The following is a 16,000-nucleotide window of genomic DNA, read 5'->3' as shown; positions in this document are numbered from 1 at the left end:
AATGGACCAATCAGAACAAAGGTTTTTAGCCGCGCTTACAATTAAGTTATTTTAATTGCTTCATTCTCGGAATCAGATTGACCATTGAGATAGGGATCGTTTATTGAAAACGGCTGTTAATCGTTCGATTTACAATCCTAAATAAATGACCTTTGTATTTAATTTTAGATGCCTAACATTCAAATAAAACAAATTCTATTTTACAATATTTATTTCTTTTTACAACCCATCTTATGCTTCAATATTTCCACCGGCGTCAAATATAATGTCTCACTACAATTTTCGCACTTAAAATCTATCGCGTTGAGCTTATTTTCTCGCACCACTTTTGGAGTTTCTGGTTCCTTCTCGACTGTTCTAGAAGAGCAGGTGAATTGCGTGTGCTGCAGTCGTTCTACCGGTGACAGACAAACCGTAAGGTCGCATTTCGAACATTTCCACGGCAAACTGTATGTTTGTTCATAGCTGTTGTAACTCCAGTCTGTGTCCACCACACTGTGTAGATACAATAATTATGTAACTTTATCTTGACAAAAGTAAATCTCGCATCAATAAAACGAAGATTGATTAAATTTAAAGGTAATTTTTAGAGCATATAAATTGAAGTGAGTTTTTAAAAACATTTTTCATTATTAATTTATATAACATGTGGGGATGCGCCGCGATGTGGTTGGTGATTGGTATAATACATATACAATGAATATTGAATATAACAACAATAATTTTTATATGCATCTGAAATATATTACATGATCACGATTTTTTTTTATACCAACCAGTTATAAACAACGTTGTCGGTGACATACACGCCACCTTTCTTCTCGTTGGGGTGACACGCGTAACCCTCGTCGAATGGATTCGGATCGACGTTCGCATGCGCCTCATCAGCACCCTGGTACAGGACCTTGAGGTCACCTGTTCGAAATCAATCATGGAAATATACAAGCGTCAATATAGAAAAATAAATGGCTGATTTATGGACAGTCAAATAGAATTTATTCAAACATAAATTTATTAAAATATTAGTCATATAAAAAAATATATGTTTCATCTTTATATTCAGCCAGTGTTTTTTGTGTCCGAACGCTGACGACCTAACGGTCAACCTGATAGTCAATGGTTTCCGTCGTTCATGGACGTCAGTAATACCAGAGGAACGCACACCGCTGCCTACCACAAAAAGTTTTTAACACCATTTGATGGAGGATGAGTAATTTTTTTTTACACGCACGGCAGTCACGCCACTGCATCTGATGGTTATTAAGTGGGGTCCAATAGAATGTCAACTGACGAGAGATTACCCCTCGACAGTCGACACAATTATGCCGGCCTGTTTCGGATATACACCGGCTGATCCCGGAACGACACTTACGTGAGCCACTATGGCGGGTTTAACACCTTGTGTACGGTGGTCGCTATCCGCTATATAAAATATATGCTACCAGAGAGTGTTGTTTGTGGTCACCTTTTTGAACATACCTGGCAATAGCCGCTTGATGGTATAATAAACTTGGCTGTTCATATAAGAGCTGATATCGCATGACAAGTCGTGTTGCAGCTCTTCATACGATAACTTTGTCGTCCGCTGTTTCTCTAATTCGCCTTCCACTGACTTTGCTGGGCTTGCATCTGAAAGTTAAATATTCAAAATAACTACCAGATTTAATTAGGAAGGAAAATAAAATATAGTACTTAAATATAGTGTAGTTGTGTAATTATAATTTACTTTGTTTTCAGAAATTAACAATTAATGCTACCTCAGTGTCGTGCGCGGTACATTGGTCTAAGGTACTGGGTTCGAATCCCAGGTCGGGCAGTGTTATGCGGTTTCTCTACTCAATATCAGCTCGGAGTCTGGAATTAGTGCACGATATGGCGACAGGCTCGCACTCTATCACATTATGGGACGGAACATATAGGCGAAAAATGGTTGCACCTCCGCAACCTAAGCGTGACGTGTGTATGTAAGATTATACTAACACACACACAAACACATATTTTTCTACATAGGATAGATATCTTGTAATGACTATGGGTGAGAAAATAAAAAAAAAAAAAATCAAAATAGTAAGGTTCGTTTTGCAAGCAACGCCCAACCTATTATGCTAACACTTGTTATGCAGGTAATCAATTAACTAAAACAGGGTACGAAGTAACTAAAACCTGCCAATAAAAACGCCTCGAAAAGGTCAAAATTAATTTTACGACGAATAATGCTAGAGCCCTCGCTCTAATTATGTGCAATTAATAATAAGATGTCCGGTAGGCTGAAATGTTTCATTTGTAATTTCAGAAATATTAGACGTTTATTAATTATAGTAACATGTATCATAAGAACAAACACAAATTATCGTGAGGTTTAAAAGTAAAAAATTAAATTGTTCAAATATATAACGCTCTCTTAATAAAACAATGGCCTATTCCAAAATTTGTAATTTGTGGGAATTGTCAAAAATCTCATTTCTGTTTGCGACCTTTTCTTTTTTAAGTTGCTATAAAATTGAAATTGTTTAAGATAAGTCAAAAATGACAGCTATAGCATAAAAAAAAAGGAAAAATAATTAACAATTTTGGAATTGGTCGTTATTCTATTATAAGAGAGCGATAATTTAGGGCAAAAAATATATTATTACTAGAATTTGCTCGCGGTTTCTCGAGTACGTGCGTGCGTGTGCGTGCGTGCGTGCGTGCGTGCCTTCGTGCGTGCATGTAAGTGTAAATTAAATCATATGCAATAGTTTACCTTTTTTGGTTTCGCGGAGAAAGTCCTTATTACTACCGCCCAGCCTTCGTGGGGGGCGACTGAGCGGTTATGCTGGGGTAACCGTGCCTTACGGCCCGGCGTTGAGCCGCCCGGATTTGATGGTGACCTTCGGGCGACCGCCGGGCCGAGTCCCTAACCCTATATACAACTTAACCTATGCACGGCCTACCAGCTAAAACTCCGCGGTGGCCCTCAGAAGCCCCCGCGCACCGAAGGACGCCCTCGGCGTCTACGGCAGCGTGAGCCAACTACTCACACTGCCATCCAACCCGGGGGTTAACCGACAAATGTGCAAAGATGCACAGAAATGCACTAGGGCGGACAGCCCCCTGCTGCCCGCCGACGACCCCCTTCGTGGCCCCTATTAGTCGCATACAATAGTTTACCTGCTAGCCGGCTGTTTATCAACGCGTCCCATCTCCGTCGCAGTTTAACAGCTTTCAGTAACAAATTTAAACCAGTTTCGGGATAAGGAAATTCTAGTAGCAACCACGAGTCGCACACTATTCTGTAAAAATATATTTTTTTAACACTAAGCGAAAATCATTTCCATAAATTTTATACATTACTATAGGCATATTGCTGACTCACTAGTACAAGGTCCTATGTTAATTTTTAGATATTATATTACAAAAATTTAATTACAAATTTTCATATTTAAAAAATTAGAAAAGACATTAATTCGTTTCTCCCCCTTTATTTATCTTTCGGGATTATTGGAAACTGTAACAGTCATAGAACCTTGTAATAGTGAGCTAGCGATATGAGAGAGAAAAGGAAAGAGATAGACATTCACATACACTTATTTTTAACCCCTCGACGCCAGGAAGGGTGTTATAAGTTCAAGATTTGTATCTGTATTTGTCTATGGCATTGCAGGTCCCAAACGAATGGACCGATTTTGATGCTTTTTGTTTGGAAGCTGATGTGATCGAGTTTGTTTTTGAATTAATTAATAAAAATCTGCTCAGGCGTATGAAGATCAGCTCATTTCCTTACTTTCGATTTTTTTTTCCTTTCTAAAGTTTTTTTTGTGTGTTTAAAGGTTTTAAAATTTTTATTTAATTTCTCTTTAAGATTACTTATAGTGCTAATAAAATCTAAAAAAGAAACGACACAGTAATCGCTTCATTAGATTATTACTTCTACTTACAAATGGCGATTGAGAGTACAACACAATTCTTACCTGGTAAATCCAATATTGGTGTCGATGGAGTGCGCGAGCAGTAACAGAGTCTGCGCGGCCGGCATGCGCATAGAGTTCACTATGTAAGGCTTTGTAGTTTCCAACAGCGACCTGGAGATGAAAATATACATATATAACTTAAAGATATACATAACATCACGCCTTTTTCACGTTTTTTTATTTAGTTACAGACACCACAGTCCACACCGGGGGGACGAGCGAACGGGATACTAAGAACCCTCCGGCTTAACGACTGCAGAGCCCTGGAGGAAGAGAGGAAGAGGAGAAATAGGGGGGGAAAGAAGGGGGAAGGAAAAGGACCATACTAAGATGGGCGGAGTGAAGAGGAAGGGAAATGTTCAACGAGTCCCTGTTAGACCCCCTATGTGAACTTGCAACCATGGGGGTATAGACACACGCTCTGTGTGTCTAGGTCCGCGACAAATGTCCTCCCATGCATGGGCGTGCATTCGGCGTGGAGACCGAGAGCTCAAGAATTGCCTCGGGGGGATACCTTTTTCACGGTTAGGCAAAAATGACAACACCCAAATTTCCCCTATATACCTAACATAGTCGAAATGTGTGTGTGTTGGCATCTTCTCCCGGGGCAAGCCTATTGCCAAACCGGACACTATTATCGATTACTGCTATTCAAAATTGACTCTAAAAAAATACAAAACAACCATATTTGTACCACAAGCAATTCAAAACAATAACCATAATTGCACAACCCAGTTGAACTTTATGCAAATCACGGACAAAACCACGTCACTGAGTCAGTCATGATCATCATTCCAGCCGGGAATCGTCCACTGCTGGACATGGGCCTCCGTTGAGAGCCATAGGGACCGGTTCTGAGCCACTCTCATTCATCGGACTCCGGCGACCCTCACCAAGTCCTCGGTCCATCTCTACCTACGCTACGTCTTCCGGTGCGTGATTGCCACTCCAGAACTTTTTCGCTGGGTCTGAGTCTTTTACTGACGCAGAAATTGTTGCAATTTAAATATTATAATACAAATAATTAATCTATATTACTTTGTATTTATCTTACTAGAAACCTTCGTGCTTGATATTTATCTATGTTTTTGTGCAGTTTATGGTTGCACGTAACTGTCACGAAGCCTTTCAAGTGATTGACAAAAATAGCACTGTTTTGCATTCCAACAAAACAGATATTATGTGTAGAATAAAACACACAGCGTTGATGTGAAGAAGCTGTCTATGGTTATGCTTTGTCTATAGTTATATACCTGTATAATCTGTGGGTTCTGTTTACTTACACCTTCTTCTCACCAGAGGCGCCACTGTCGTGACGCTTGTGGCGAGTTGACAGTTATTTGAATCATACGTGTCTTCACTCACCTGCAAGAGTCTTGCTGTATCGCTGTGTGTTTTATTCTACACATAATATCTGTTTTGTTGGAATGCAAAACAGTGCTATTATGTGCCTTCATAAAACACACAGCGTTGATGTGAAGACCTGTTTGTTATCTGCTGGTGAGAAGGGAGAAATTAAATACCCAAACGCTATGTGATTATTATATTTACCACAATTATATATATTTAAGTAGAAAATATAAAAATGAAAATCGTATAATTCTATCATTTTGATCACAGTTATAAATTCTATTCTCATTATAAAGTAAAATAATCAAACAAAACAAAAGGATAATAATAAAATAACAATTCCTTATTATAAGGTAAAATAATCAAACAAAACAAAACAAAAATAACAATAATAATAAAATAATAACAATTGTTTATATAACTGAGAATGTTCTCTGCAACAAATCTTCAGAATGATCATTCCGTCTTTGTACTCTGCGGCAATAATGATTGGTGAATGTTGACATACTCCTCCAATTACCTCTGTCTAATATTTCTTGTACAGGTCTATCTTCTACCCAACTTTTTTGATGCTACTGCTGATCGAATGCTGCCAGGGGTGCATCTATTTTAACTTCCCTGAAAATGGACCTGATCCATCCAGCTATAATTGTCCTAGAAGCTGGTTTAATGACTCCCATAATGGAAATAAAAGGCTTATTATATTACCACCACTGGCTCGACGGTTCTTGGAAATTTTTAAGAGTTTCATAACATGTCGGACTGGGCAAATATTAACATTCTGGTTCTTTAACAAAAGCCAACCTGATTGTTGATGTGTTCCTGTGTCAGTTTTGAACCAAATTTAGGCCACAAAATAATCTTGTCATTTTCAATAACAAGACTTTCCTCAGTCACCTCTAGCAAGGTTAGGTCATGTATTCTGCGACCAGATGCCAGAAGCAATATTAAAGCTGTACGCCTTGATATGTCAAAAGTGTCTCACAATGCGGAGTAGCTAACACCCAGTCAAATAATATTTTAGTATCCCAGATAGGCGACTTTTTAGTTGGTATCCTAGCCAGCGATATGGCTTTTAATATTTGCTGAATAAAAAGTTTTTATTATAATTTCTTTCCACGGTCTACAATGAGTAAATATGGCTGACTTGTGTAGAAGAATTGTATTAAATGCTAGGTTTTCTTTAAGAAAAAGGTTTGCTAAAAATCGAGCAATATCTTCAGCCTTTGGAGATTTATCATTAGTGTCATTTGATTTACACCAGGATTGCCAGCGCTTAATCGGAGCCTTATATGTTTCCAGAGTTGAATAACGCCAGCTGCTATTTAATAATTTTTGTTCATCTACACTCCAATGCGAGATGTGTTCCGACCACCCCCAACCTTCCAAGCCTGGAGATGTATCTTGTCCACCTGGGTGGGTGGTTGCCTGGTGGTCTGATCTATGAGTACCCTCTGCAGGTGCAATATGGTTATTGGATCCTCTATTGCTCGAGTTTGTAGGTCTGGTAACCAGTAACATTGGGTCCACTGGGGTGCTATCACTATATAAAGACCCTTCGCGGTATTGAGGTGCGATAGAACTCTGGGAATTAGATTGGGTGGTGGAAACACCCAAGCAAGATTGTAGTCCCACTCGCGACTGAATGCGTCGCAGTATACTGCTGATCCATCTTGTGAATCCAGCGTGACGTAACTGGTAACGACGGCGGTGCTTTCGGATGCGAACAGGTCTATATCCGGAACTCCCCATTGTCTGAATATGGCCTCCGTGGCCTGGGGTAACAAGTGCCACTCGGGTACTGGCCGACCCTCGACAGGCGGTCTGCAATGCCGTTTAGCCTCCCGGGAGGTAACATGCCGACAGCGTTATGTTGAGCTGCTCGGTTAGCTCCAGAAGCCTGCTGGTGAGATTTAGCAGTGCTATTGAGCGAGTGCCACCTTGATTTTTATATACGCCACTAGTGTACGATTGTCTGACTGCACTAGGATATGCGCATTTGACAAATTTACCTGCCGACTCTCTATGGCCGCAAAACTGCGTACAATTCCTTTACGTTGGAATGCCAGTTCCGCTGGCGTGATGTCCACCTCTTGGCCAAGAACACCCCATTTAGTTGGGCACCCCAGCCTGCATCCGATGCATCTGTGGTGAGGAAATGAGTAATTTCCTGTCTTTGAAGAGAGACCGTACTGTGCTCTATCTCTTTCAGCCACCAATTTAGGTCTTGTATCACACAGGGGGTTAGTAGCCTTCTCTCCCGAGGTCTGGTCTGTTTGAACTGTCTGAGAAAAACCTGGGATTGGCGGCAATGTAAACGGCCCTTGGGTACTGTATGGTTGGCAAAATTTAGTTGCCCTAGCAAGCTCTGAGCCTGTCTTAAGGTACAACTCTCTACCTCTAAAATGCCCCGAATGCTCTTTTGTATTGACTGAACTTTTTTGAAGGGTAAGTTTACTGTCTGGACTTGAGTATCCCACCTGAGACCCAGATACTCTAACTGCTGGGTAGGGATTAGTGTTGATTTTTGGTAATTTATATGCCATCCTAGAGACTCTAGGAGAGTCACGGTTTCCGTAACCTGTTTGGTAAGGCTGAGACAATTCTGGTGGGCCAAAAGGTAATCGTCTAAATATACTATAATCCTGATTCCTCGAGCCCGAAGGATTTCCGCAATCCAATTTGATAGGGCTGCAAAAATTTGAGGAGCAGAGGATAGACCGAAAGGTAAGGCTGTTAATTGCAAGATTTCTTGCTTGTATATGACGCGCAGAAAACGCCTGTGTGTTTCCGCTATGGGTAGATGAAAATAAGCCTGCTGAAGGTCTATCTTCGTTAACCAATCCTGACTTTGAAGGAAATCCATAACGTCCACCTGAGAAATTAATTGGAATCTTTTTGTAGCAACATAACCGTTGAGGTTTCGGAGGTCGAAAATAGGACGTACCCCCCCATCTGGCTTCTGAATCAAAAACATTTTTGAAAAGAAACCAGAATTTATTACCAATGGTTTCTCTAGAATATTCTGGGATTTTAATTTGATTATGACCTCTGACATTTGGTCCGTTGTCTTGGTTGTTAAAGCTCTTTGTATATGGCTGTATGGATACTGCAAGGGGGTTTTCGTTTGAAAGGTATACGGCCATAGGTTATAATCTTTTGAATAAATGGGCCTGCGCCCAATTCCTTCCAAACTTTTAAATGATTTCTTAAACAACCCCTTCGAAGTGATAGTCACTTTTGTGATGTCTTTGGATTGTGCTTGTATTCTGAGCCTTTTTTACTGTGACGAAAGGGCTGATTCTTCTTAAAATCTGGCTTATTCTTTGGAGTGCGGTGGAACTTATTATCATGATATTTGTTCTTCCTAACATCCTTATTATGTGTAACACGGTTAGAATAAGAAGATGTTGATGGTTTGTCCTCTTTTATGTAGCTTGGAGTATTTAACCAAACCTGTGTACCACCCAAAGACTGTATGACTGGCAACAATTTCTCACGTCCAAATAAATACTCAGAGCTTGGCGGGATTCTCTGTAATGTGGCTTTTAAATTGGGATTGGCTATCTCTTTTAAAATTCTATCACGCCTAGTCTGTATACATTCTCCCCGCTTACCACAAATAACCTGCATTATAGTCTCCCACTTCTTATTACTCTCTGAGTTAGGTCCAAAAGACCCGTTAGTTTTTCTACCAAGGTATTAGAATTTATATTTTCAGGGTTAGCGGCAGCCCAATTTACCAGACTCTGAAGACCTGTTTGTAATAGCTGCCGTTGCTCCAAGACAGAATTTGACGAGCCTGCTAACACCTGTTCTGTGGACTGCAAATAATCTTTCTGATTGTTGAAATGACAGAGTTCCTCATTAACTTTTAATGCTGTAAACCCTGGGCTAGCAACACACGTTTGTAATGCCTTTTATAACGGATCGATTTCCACGCCGGTGAATCAAACATTTGCAACTGTTCTAGATTCCTGAGACGATCTTTATCGGCTACAGGAATAACCATCTTACTATCAAAATCAACGTGAATTTCACCCAAACTAACGTCCGTCTGAGTAGGATTATTTAAAAAGGTGTTTGTGATGTTGATGGAGTTCCTATTAAATTATCCGAAGGTTGGTTTGCAGTATGTAAATGGTACGGTAAATTCGTAAGATAATCTGATATACAAGCTACCTGAGTCATTAATGCGTCTATTCGTGGATCATTGACGGTAGATGAGCTATGTCGGTGATCGTGTTTTGATCGCTTATTCGGCGGTGGGCTAGCGAAACCCTCCTCATCTTCCGAAGATGAGGAAGAAGATGAACTGTGTAAATCTTCACGCGAGCCCGTAGCCCTGTTTTGTTCTCCTCTCCGGAGCAACAAAATCAGGCTTATCTTGGTCATAAACACGATTATCACTCATCTTAAAATATGCTAAAGACTTACCGAAGTAAATGATGAATAATTTGGACTTGATGCACTAATTTTGCACATAAAGTTGTTTGCAATTACTTTATCACTGAAACTTCGCGGCAAAACACAGCAAAACCACAAACGCTATGATTCAAATAACTGTCAACTCGCCACAAGCGTCACGACAGTGGCGCCTCTGGTGAGAAGAAGGTGTAAGTAAACAGAATCCACAGATTATACAGGTATATAACTATAGACAAAGCATAACCATAGACAGCTTCTTCACATCAACGCTGTGTGTTTTATGAAGGCACATAATATAAAATTTTAATATAATTTATTCAGTTTTTGTCTTTAACCTTATTTGACATAGAAATGAGATGGAAACTCACAAATAGCACAATATCTGATGCCGGTCCGTCAGCGGCAGGCGGCTCTTGTACCCGGCGGGCGCGTCTGTCTGTATGTCCGCCTCCGTGAGCTGCAGCGCGCGCGGCTGCTTGCCGAAGTACGACGTGGGGTGCACGAACACGAACGGCTTACTCCACGTGTGGTACAGCTGCTCGGATGGCGACTGGAAACAGAATTGGAAATGGTTATATAAATGAGAGGAAGAGAGAGCTAGGCTAGTGTAAGAGATGAGACTCTGTGGCGGTACAGATAGTGCATATACCGCCATCTTGTCAACATCGCCGGAACTGCAAGAGGATCTATGCAGTGACACAACTGTAGTGATATCACACAGCAATCACGACAGATGGCGACATCGATCCTGAATTACGCTTGCACAATTTGCGCGGCGTGCAGCATATATACCACCTCCGGATAGGAACTGTAGGAGGGGCCGCGGCCGGTCACAAGCAACATCTGCCTGACTGGAAATCTTCCCCTTCCATAGAAGAACGGCGGCCTTCTACAGTGGCGTTAACCTTTACGCCGCTAGAACTCCATAAACAGTAGCAATATTACTAAAATTATGATTACGAGCACCCCATGACTTCATCTTATTACTGCTGATTCTTACCTTGCAATGATTGAACTCGTCCGCTACAGCAATCTGAGGGTATAACGCTCTGCACAGGACAAGCTAAAACACAAAACAGTTTTTATTATTTCCTATTAATTAATATATATAATTTCCTTTTTCATCATTCTCTCTTATTCCATCCAATAGTTGTCTGTAAGGGATTGCCTCGAGCGATAAGACCGCCAATTGTACCTTCTTTCAGCCTTTATTCTTTTAACATTAAGGACAGTGTTTTGTTTATGGTGTACAATAAAGCTATGGAATAAATCAATAAACAAATATTTTTTTTTATATCAACACGACAAAGTTACTCATTGCACCTGATGGTAAGTGGAGTGGGGTCCAATAGAATGTCGACTGACGAGAGATGATTACCCCTCGACAGTCGACACAATTATGCCGGCCTGTTGGAACCGGATATACACAGGCTGATCCCGGAACGCGGCACTTATCTGGCCACTACGGCGGGTTTTAACACTGTGTATGGTGGTAGCTATCCGGATATAAAATATATCCTACTACAAAAAAACGAATACACGATGAATGGCCTTTTGATAAGCCAACGTAAAATTATTTATCAACTGACTGAATTAAACGACAAACAGACATTCCAAAATACCTTTAACATAACCAAATCTCGTCCGCTCGAAGTGCTCGAGCCGCTTATAAGCGCTTGTATCCTCGACGCGTCATTGGTCATACGAAACTCTATATCGCGTATGTCCAAATCATTGTCATCGTCATTCGCTCGCTCGTCCACTATCTCCCACGAGTCCATTTTGAGACGTTTCTTTCGCTTTAAATCTTCGGCCGCTTTCTGTTTGTATTGCCTGAAATATACAAAGTTTTTTTTCGTAAGGATTAGACAAGGCAAAATGCTTGTAGGAAGTTGTTTTAAAAAGTTGCCTCGCCTTAACTATTATGTTAAGAAAAAACAACTTTTTATGTTCTTTCCAGAAACCCACGAGCGAGGTGAAAATGTCAACCCGTCTGATTGTGACTAAAGTTCTTTAGCTTTAAATTAAAGGCTTTAATTAAAAGCATTTTAGCGAAGAGGGCTGATAATTCGAAAACAAAAGTTGGTATAAACAAATTGTGGTCTGTAGTTACCTTCTCATATCCTTCAACTGTTTTAACTGTCCGTGTCGAAGCGCTCTCTCCGCGGACGACATCGTCTCCGGTTCCTGAGTTTCCATCAGATTATTGTCCTGAAATAAAAATAAGGTATTTTGTAATACAATTTCGAAGGCTTTGCATGATAGGTCTTTCGCAGGCGAACATGGTCTAGTAAGGAAATAAATATATGTGATTTTATAAGACGATTTCGAAGGCTCTAGGTAGATAGGTAGTATACAGATCTCATTTAGTAAGTCTAATTCTGCCTCTAAGCAACAGCATGCACTGATTTAAAGAACATTGTATATGTAAAATTGTAATATTGTAATTACTGAACATAATGATGATATCTAATTTAAATTAGATATTTGCCAAATATTCACGAATACTAGTAAACAGCTTATACGTCATTTCATCCACAAAGGCTGCCGCGGGGTGAAGGGACTGATCCAAGACTCAATGCTATCTGTCGTAGTGTGAGTGGACTCACGCTGCTCACACACACTGTCAACGATTAGGGAAAGTAGTGGGGCGCGTCTTCGTACACGAAAAACTATCTTAAAAACATTGTAGCGGCTTATAGGTAGGTAGTTGCTTTCCCCTAGGGAAGAGGAAAATCTCCAGTCAGGCAGATGTTGCTTGTGACCGGCCGCGGCCGCTCCAACGGTTCCTATTCGGAGGTGGTATATGCAGCGTGTCGCTCAAATTCTGTAATCGCAATCCAGGATCGTTTATCGCCATCTTGCGTGATTGCTATGCGATAAATCACTACTGTTGTGTCAATACCACATAGGTCTTCTCCTAGTTCTATAGATGTTGACGAGATGGCGGTATGTATACTAATAGGGGACCGGCCTATGCTTGATTTTGTACATTATTCTATATCTAATGGTTAATAATACGAAAAAGAAGCACTCCTGCGAAAACTGCATAAAAATTGGTTAAAAAATGAGCGAGTAATTCATATTTAAAATATTGTAATGTGCAGAAGTGGGCGTGATGTGGGGATATCGCTTCATCTCTTTCTTTCGCACGCGTCTTAATTCCCGATGACGTCACATGCGGGTATTTCGTCTCTTTTCTGTTTCTTGTTAATTACCCCTTCCATCGAAATTCAAAGACTTATAACTTGTTGATTTTTTAACGGATTTTAATAATTCCTTCTGTGTTATAATTTATATTATGTAAATATTTGATAATAGTAAAGAACAAAAATTAGTCCGGTACCCTATTGTACTGCCACGACGTTATTCATAATTCATATTTATTCGCCAATAGTCTAGATGAGGTCATAACGTATTAGAATGACGATTGTATTGCCACGAAGTGATTTATAACAAAACCCGACCTGCAACAGTCCCCGTAGCTGTGCGGCGAGCTTGGTGAGTTCGTACAACCGTTGCTGCTCGACGCCGCGCCGCGAACACCACGCGCCACTACCTCTGCCCTCCGACTTCACTCGCAACCACGCGCAGTACAACGACACTAGTGTGAGAGGGTCGCCGTGATCGGATTCGTCTGGTTTGCGGGCGTTCTGTGAAGCACAAAAATACACTTTATTACTTTTTACTGTGGACTAAAATGAAGCGGATATAGGAAAGTTGCATGAACAATATTGTTTAACAGTAACTAAAAATAATGTCTTTAGTTTTAAGAAATTAATATAGTCGCTGCGAAATCTGGTCAGCTTAAAACAATTGCCTTATTAAAGTAGTTTGCTTGTAGAAAAAATAAAAGCATAAAAAACCTCAGAAGTACACCGGCTCAAAAGACTAGTGCCACAAACCTAAAAAGTAAAAAAGAATTACCTCACATTCAAAATCCCGATGCGCGTTCCTTGTGAATATAGATCTAACTCCGAGCGCCGCAGTCAATGCTAACGCCGAGTCCCGTTTGTGGGCAGGCAGAGTTGCACTCCCTATTACTAGCGCTTTGGCAAGCGATACTTCTATTGGTAAGTTAGCAAGTACCTTGCCTAATGATGTAAGTTTTTCATTAAACGTTAGCGCACCCTGAAAATATATATATTTAAATTATTTCTTATGTTTACGCGAATGTTAGACATGTAAATAATACTATTTACGGATTTTATCTAAGTTATTAATATTATTTATTTTCTCCCGACGTTTCGATGATTTCGCTGCCTTCATAGTCACGGGGCGGACTGAACTGTTGGTTACCCGCAAGTCAAAGTTACAAAATTAATTAATTATACAATTTTTAAAAATATTTTTTAGCTGTTGACTGTGTGATCTACGCAGAATAAGCTCACAGTGTCTAAGTCTAGCATCCGGTCTTTTGGGTTCCGATTTGATTAAATGTAGAACTAGATCCCAGGCTTGTACAAGCTTCCAACCATCTTCTCTATTGAAATTCTTGATTTAAACAATTTTAATAGCCTCGCGAATCATCCTTGACAATAATTTGTGGCTTGTCTAGTCGCAGATAATGATTGGAGCCTCCTTCAGTGTTCATCGACTACAGACTTCGTAGAACGGCGGTGTTTTACGTTTGTTAATTATGTTATTTTACGCCAGTTCCTATATTGAGTGCGTGAGCAGTATGAGGACACACACACTACGATAGACAGCGTCGAGGTTGAGGCTTGGATCAGTCCCCTAACCCTGCAACATGACGCAACACCATGGTACAAATGTGGTGGAGCGCGTCTTCGTGTATGAAATGACTTATAGTATAGTAAAAAGTCGTAAATGAGTCACCAATGACGACTATGTTTATGTAAAAAACTAACCAGTTTTGCTTACCAACTCATTTATACCCACTTGTATGGTGTTTACCACACAGTCTTTTAATGTTGTTGAGGTTGAGTTGAAGTCAAAGACGATCACTTAGCGTTGTTTATTTGAGTTCACAAAAGTTGATTGTTAAAAATAGTTAAAATATAAGTAATATTGATTGCATGAATGCGTTAGGTGAATTGACGTGAATACATTGATATAATGAAAATGACATAGTAACGTAAAATGCTGACTCGCCCGTGCAACTGTAGGTACACGGCGAGTTACAATGTGAGGTTTGTATAGCATAAACCGTATGCCACTTATATTTCATAAATCGCATGAAACATATATTTCTGAAGCAAACAGACCAAACAAAGCTAAGCTCTACATACATGTTGCTTCAACTCGAGAAGGGCATTTTCGATAGCCTCCTCTGGTGGCGCGTCGATAAACGGGAACCGTCTCACATCATTCACTCCCAACGAACTCATGAGCAACAGTATCGACGCTAGCGGCACTCTCGATATCTCCGGAGTACTGAACGCCTCCATATCAGAGTATTGCTGTTCTGAATATATTCGATAGCAGACTCCCGGACCTGTGAAAACAGTTTAAAAAAAGTTCTGAGATAACAAACATAATAAAAAAGAAAAATACAGTGAATTAGAGATCCTCCTCCTTTTTTTAAGTCGGTTAAATATATATTGTAAATAAGCTGCGATAGCGTGGTTGGTCGAAGAACGGACTGTAGAAACGAATGTCTGCGGGTTCAAAACCCAAGGGCACCCCTGACTTTTCTAAATGTAAGTAGTCTTTGTGAATTATCGCTTGCTTTAATACCGAAGGAAAACATCTTAAGTAAATTTGCATACCTGAAAAGTCCTCTTATTTGAAAAGTATGTGAAGTCTGCCAATCCGCACTAGGCCAGCGTGGTGGACCACACCCTAATCCCTCTCAGTAGAAGAGAAGCCCTAATAATAATAATAATCCCTCTCAGTAGGAGAGACCGATGCCCAGTGAAATTAAAATAAAAACATACCTGTTCTTCCGGCGCGACCCTTCCTTTGATCGGCGCTGGCTTTCGATATCCAAAACTCCTTTAAACGCTGCATTTTCGTGGTGGAGTCATAACTCATTTCTTTTACCTATCATCACAAAATAATATAGTTATAAAAACGTAAACAAGTATCGATTTTCTTTTATTTCTGACTAGCTATTGCCCGCGGCTCCGTAATCAGAATAAATGTAGCTTCCGTCAGTGAAATTATTTTCATAATCGGTAAGTATACAAACCAATAAACAAACAAAAAACTCACAAACCTTTCCTTCATAAATGACCCTAACTCCATAACTAATGGAGATAAGTAATTATTTTAAATAGCATAATATTTTTTTAAGAAATAAATTAATT

General features: G+C 40.0%; 1 protein-coding gene across 1 annotated transcript; it reads right to left on the bottom strand.

Moving 5' to 3' along the window:
- Positions 1–196: 196 nt before the first annotated feature.
- LOC119191194 (probable ATP-dependent RNA helicase DHX34) lies at positions 197–15,734 on the bottom strand (the record flags this gene model as incomplete). Its single annotated transcript, XM_037445091.1, is given in 13 exon segments — positions 197–495; positions 777–915; positions 1,480–1,629; positions 3,151–3,272; positions 3,951–4,061; positions 10,097–10,278; positions 10,729–10,791; positions 11,351–11,561; positions 11,842–11,939; positions 13,196–13,381; positions 13,656–13,859; positions 14,981–15,186; positions 15,629–15,734. Coding segments are annotated over 13 exon segments (2,064 nt in total), but the record flags the coding sequence as incomplete, so codon positions are not given.
- Between the last annotated feature and the right edge of the window lie 266 nt (positions 15,735–16,000).

Source organism: Manduca sexta, unplaced genomic scaffold, assembly GCF_014839805.1.
Source record: "Manduca sexta isolate Smith_Timp_Sample1 unplaced genomic scaffold, JHU_Msex_v1.0 HiC_scaffold_117, whole genome shotgun sequence".
In the NCBI taxonomy this organism is placed as follows: domain Eukaryota; kingdom Metazoa; phylum Arthropoda; class Insecta; order Lepidoptera; family Sphingidae; genus Manduca; species Manduca sexta.
This window is presented reverse-complemented; position numbering and strand designations above follow the sequence as displayed.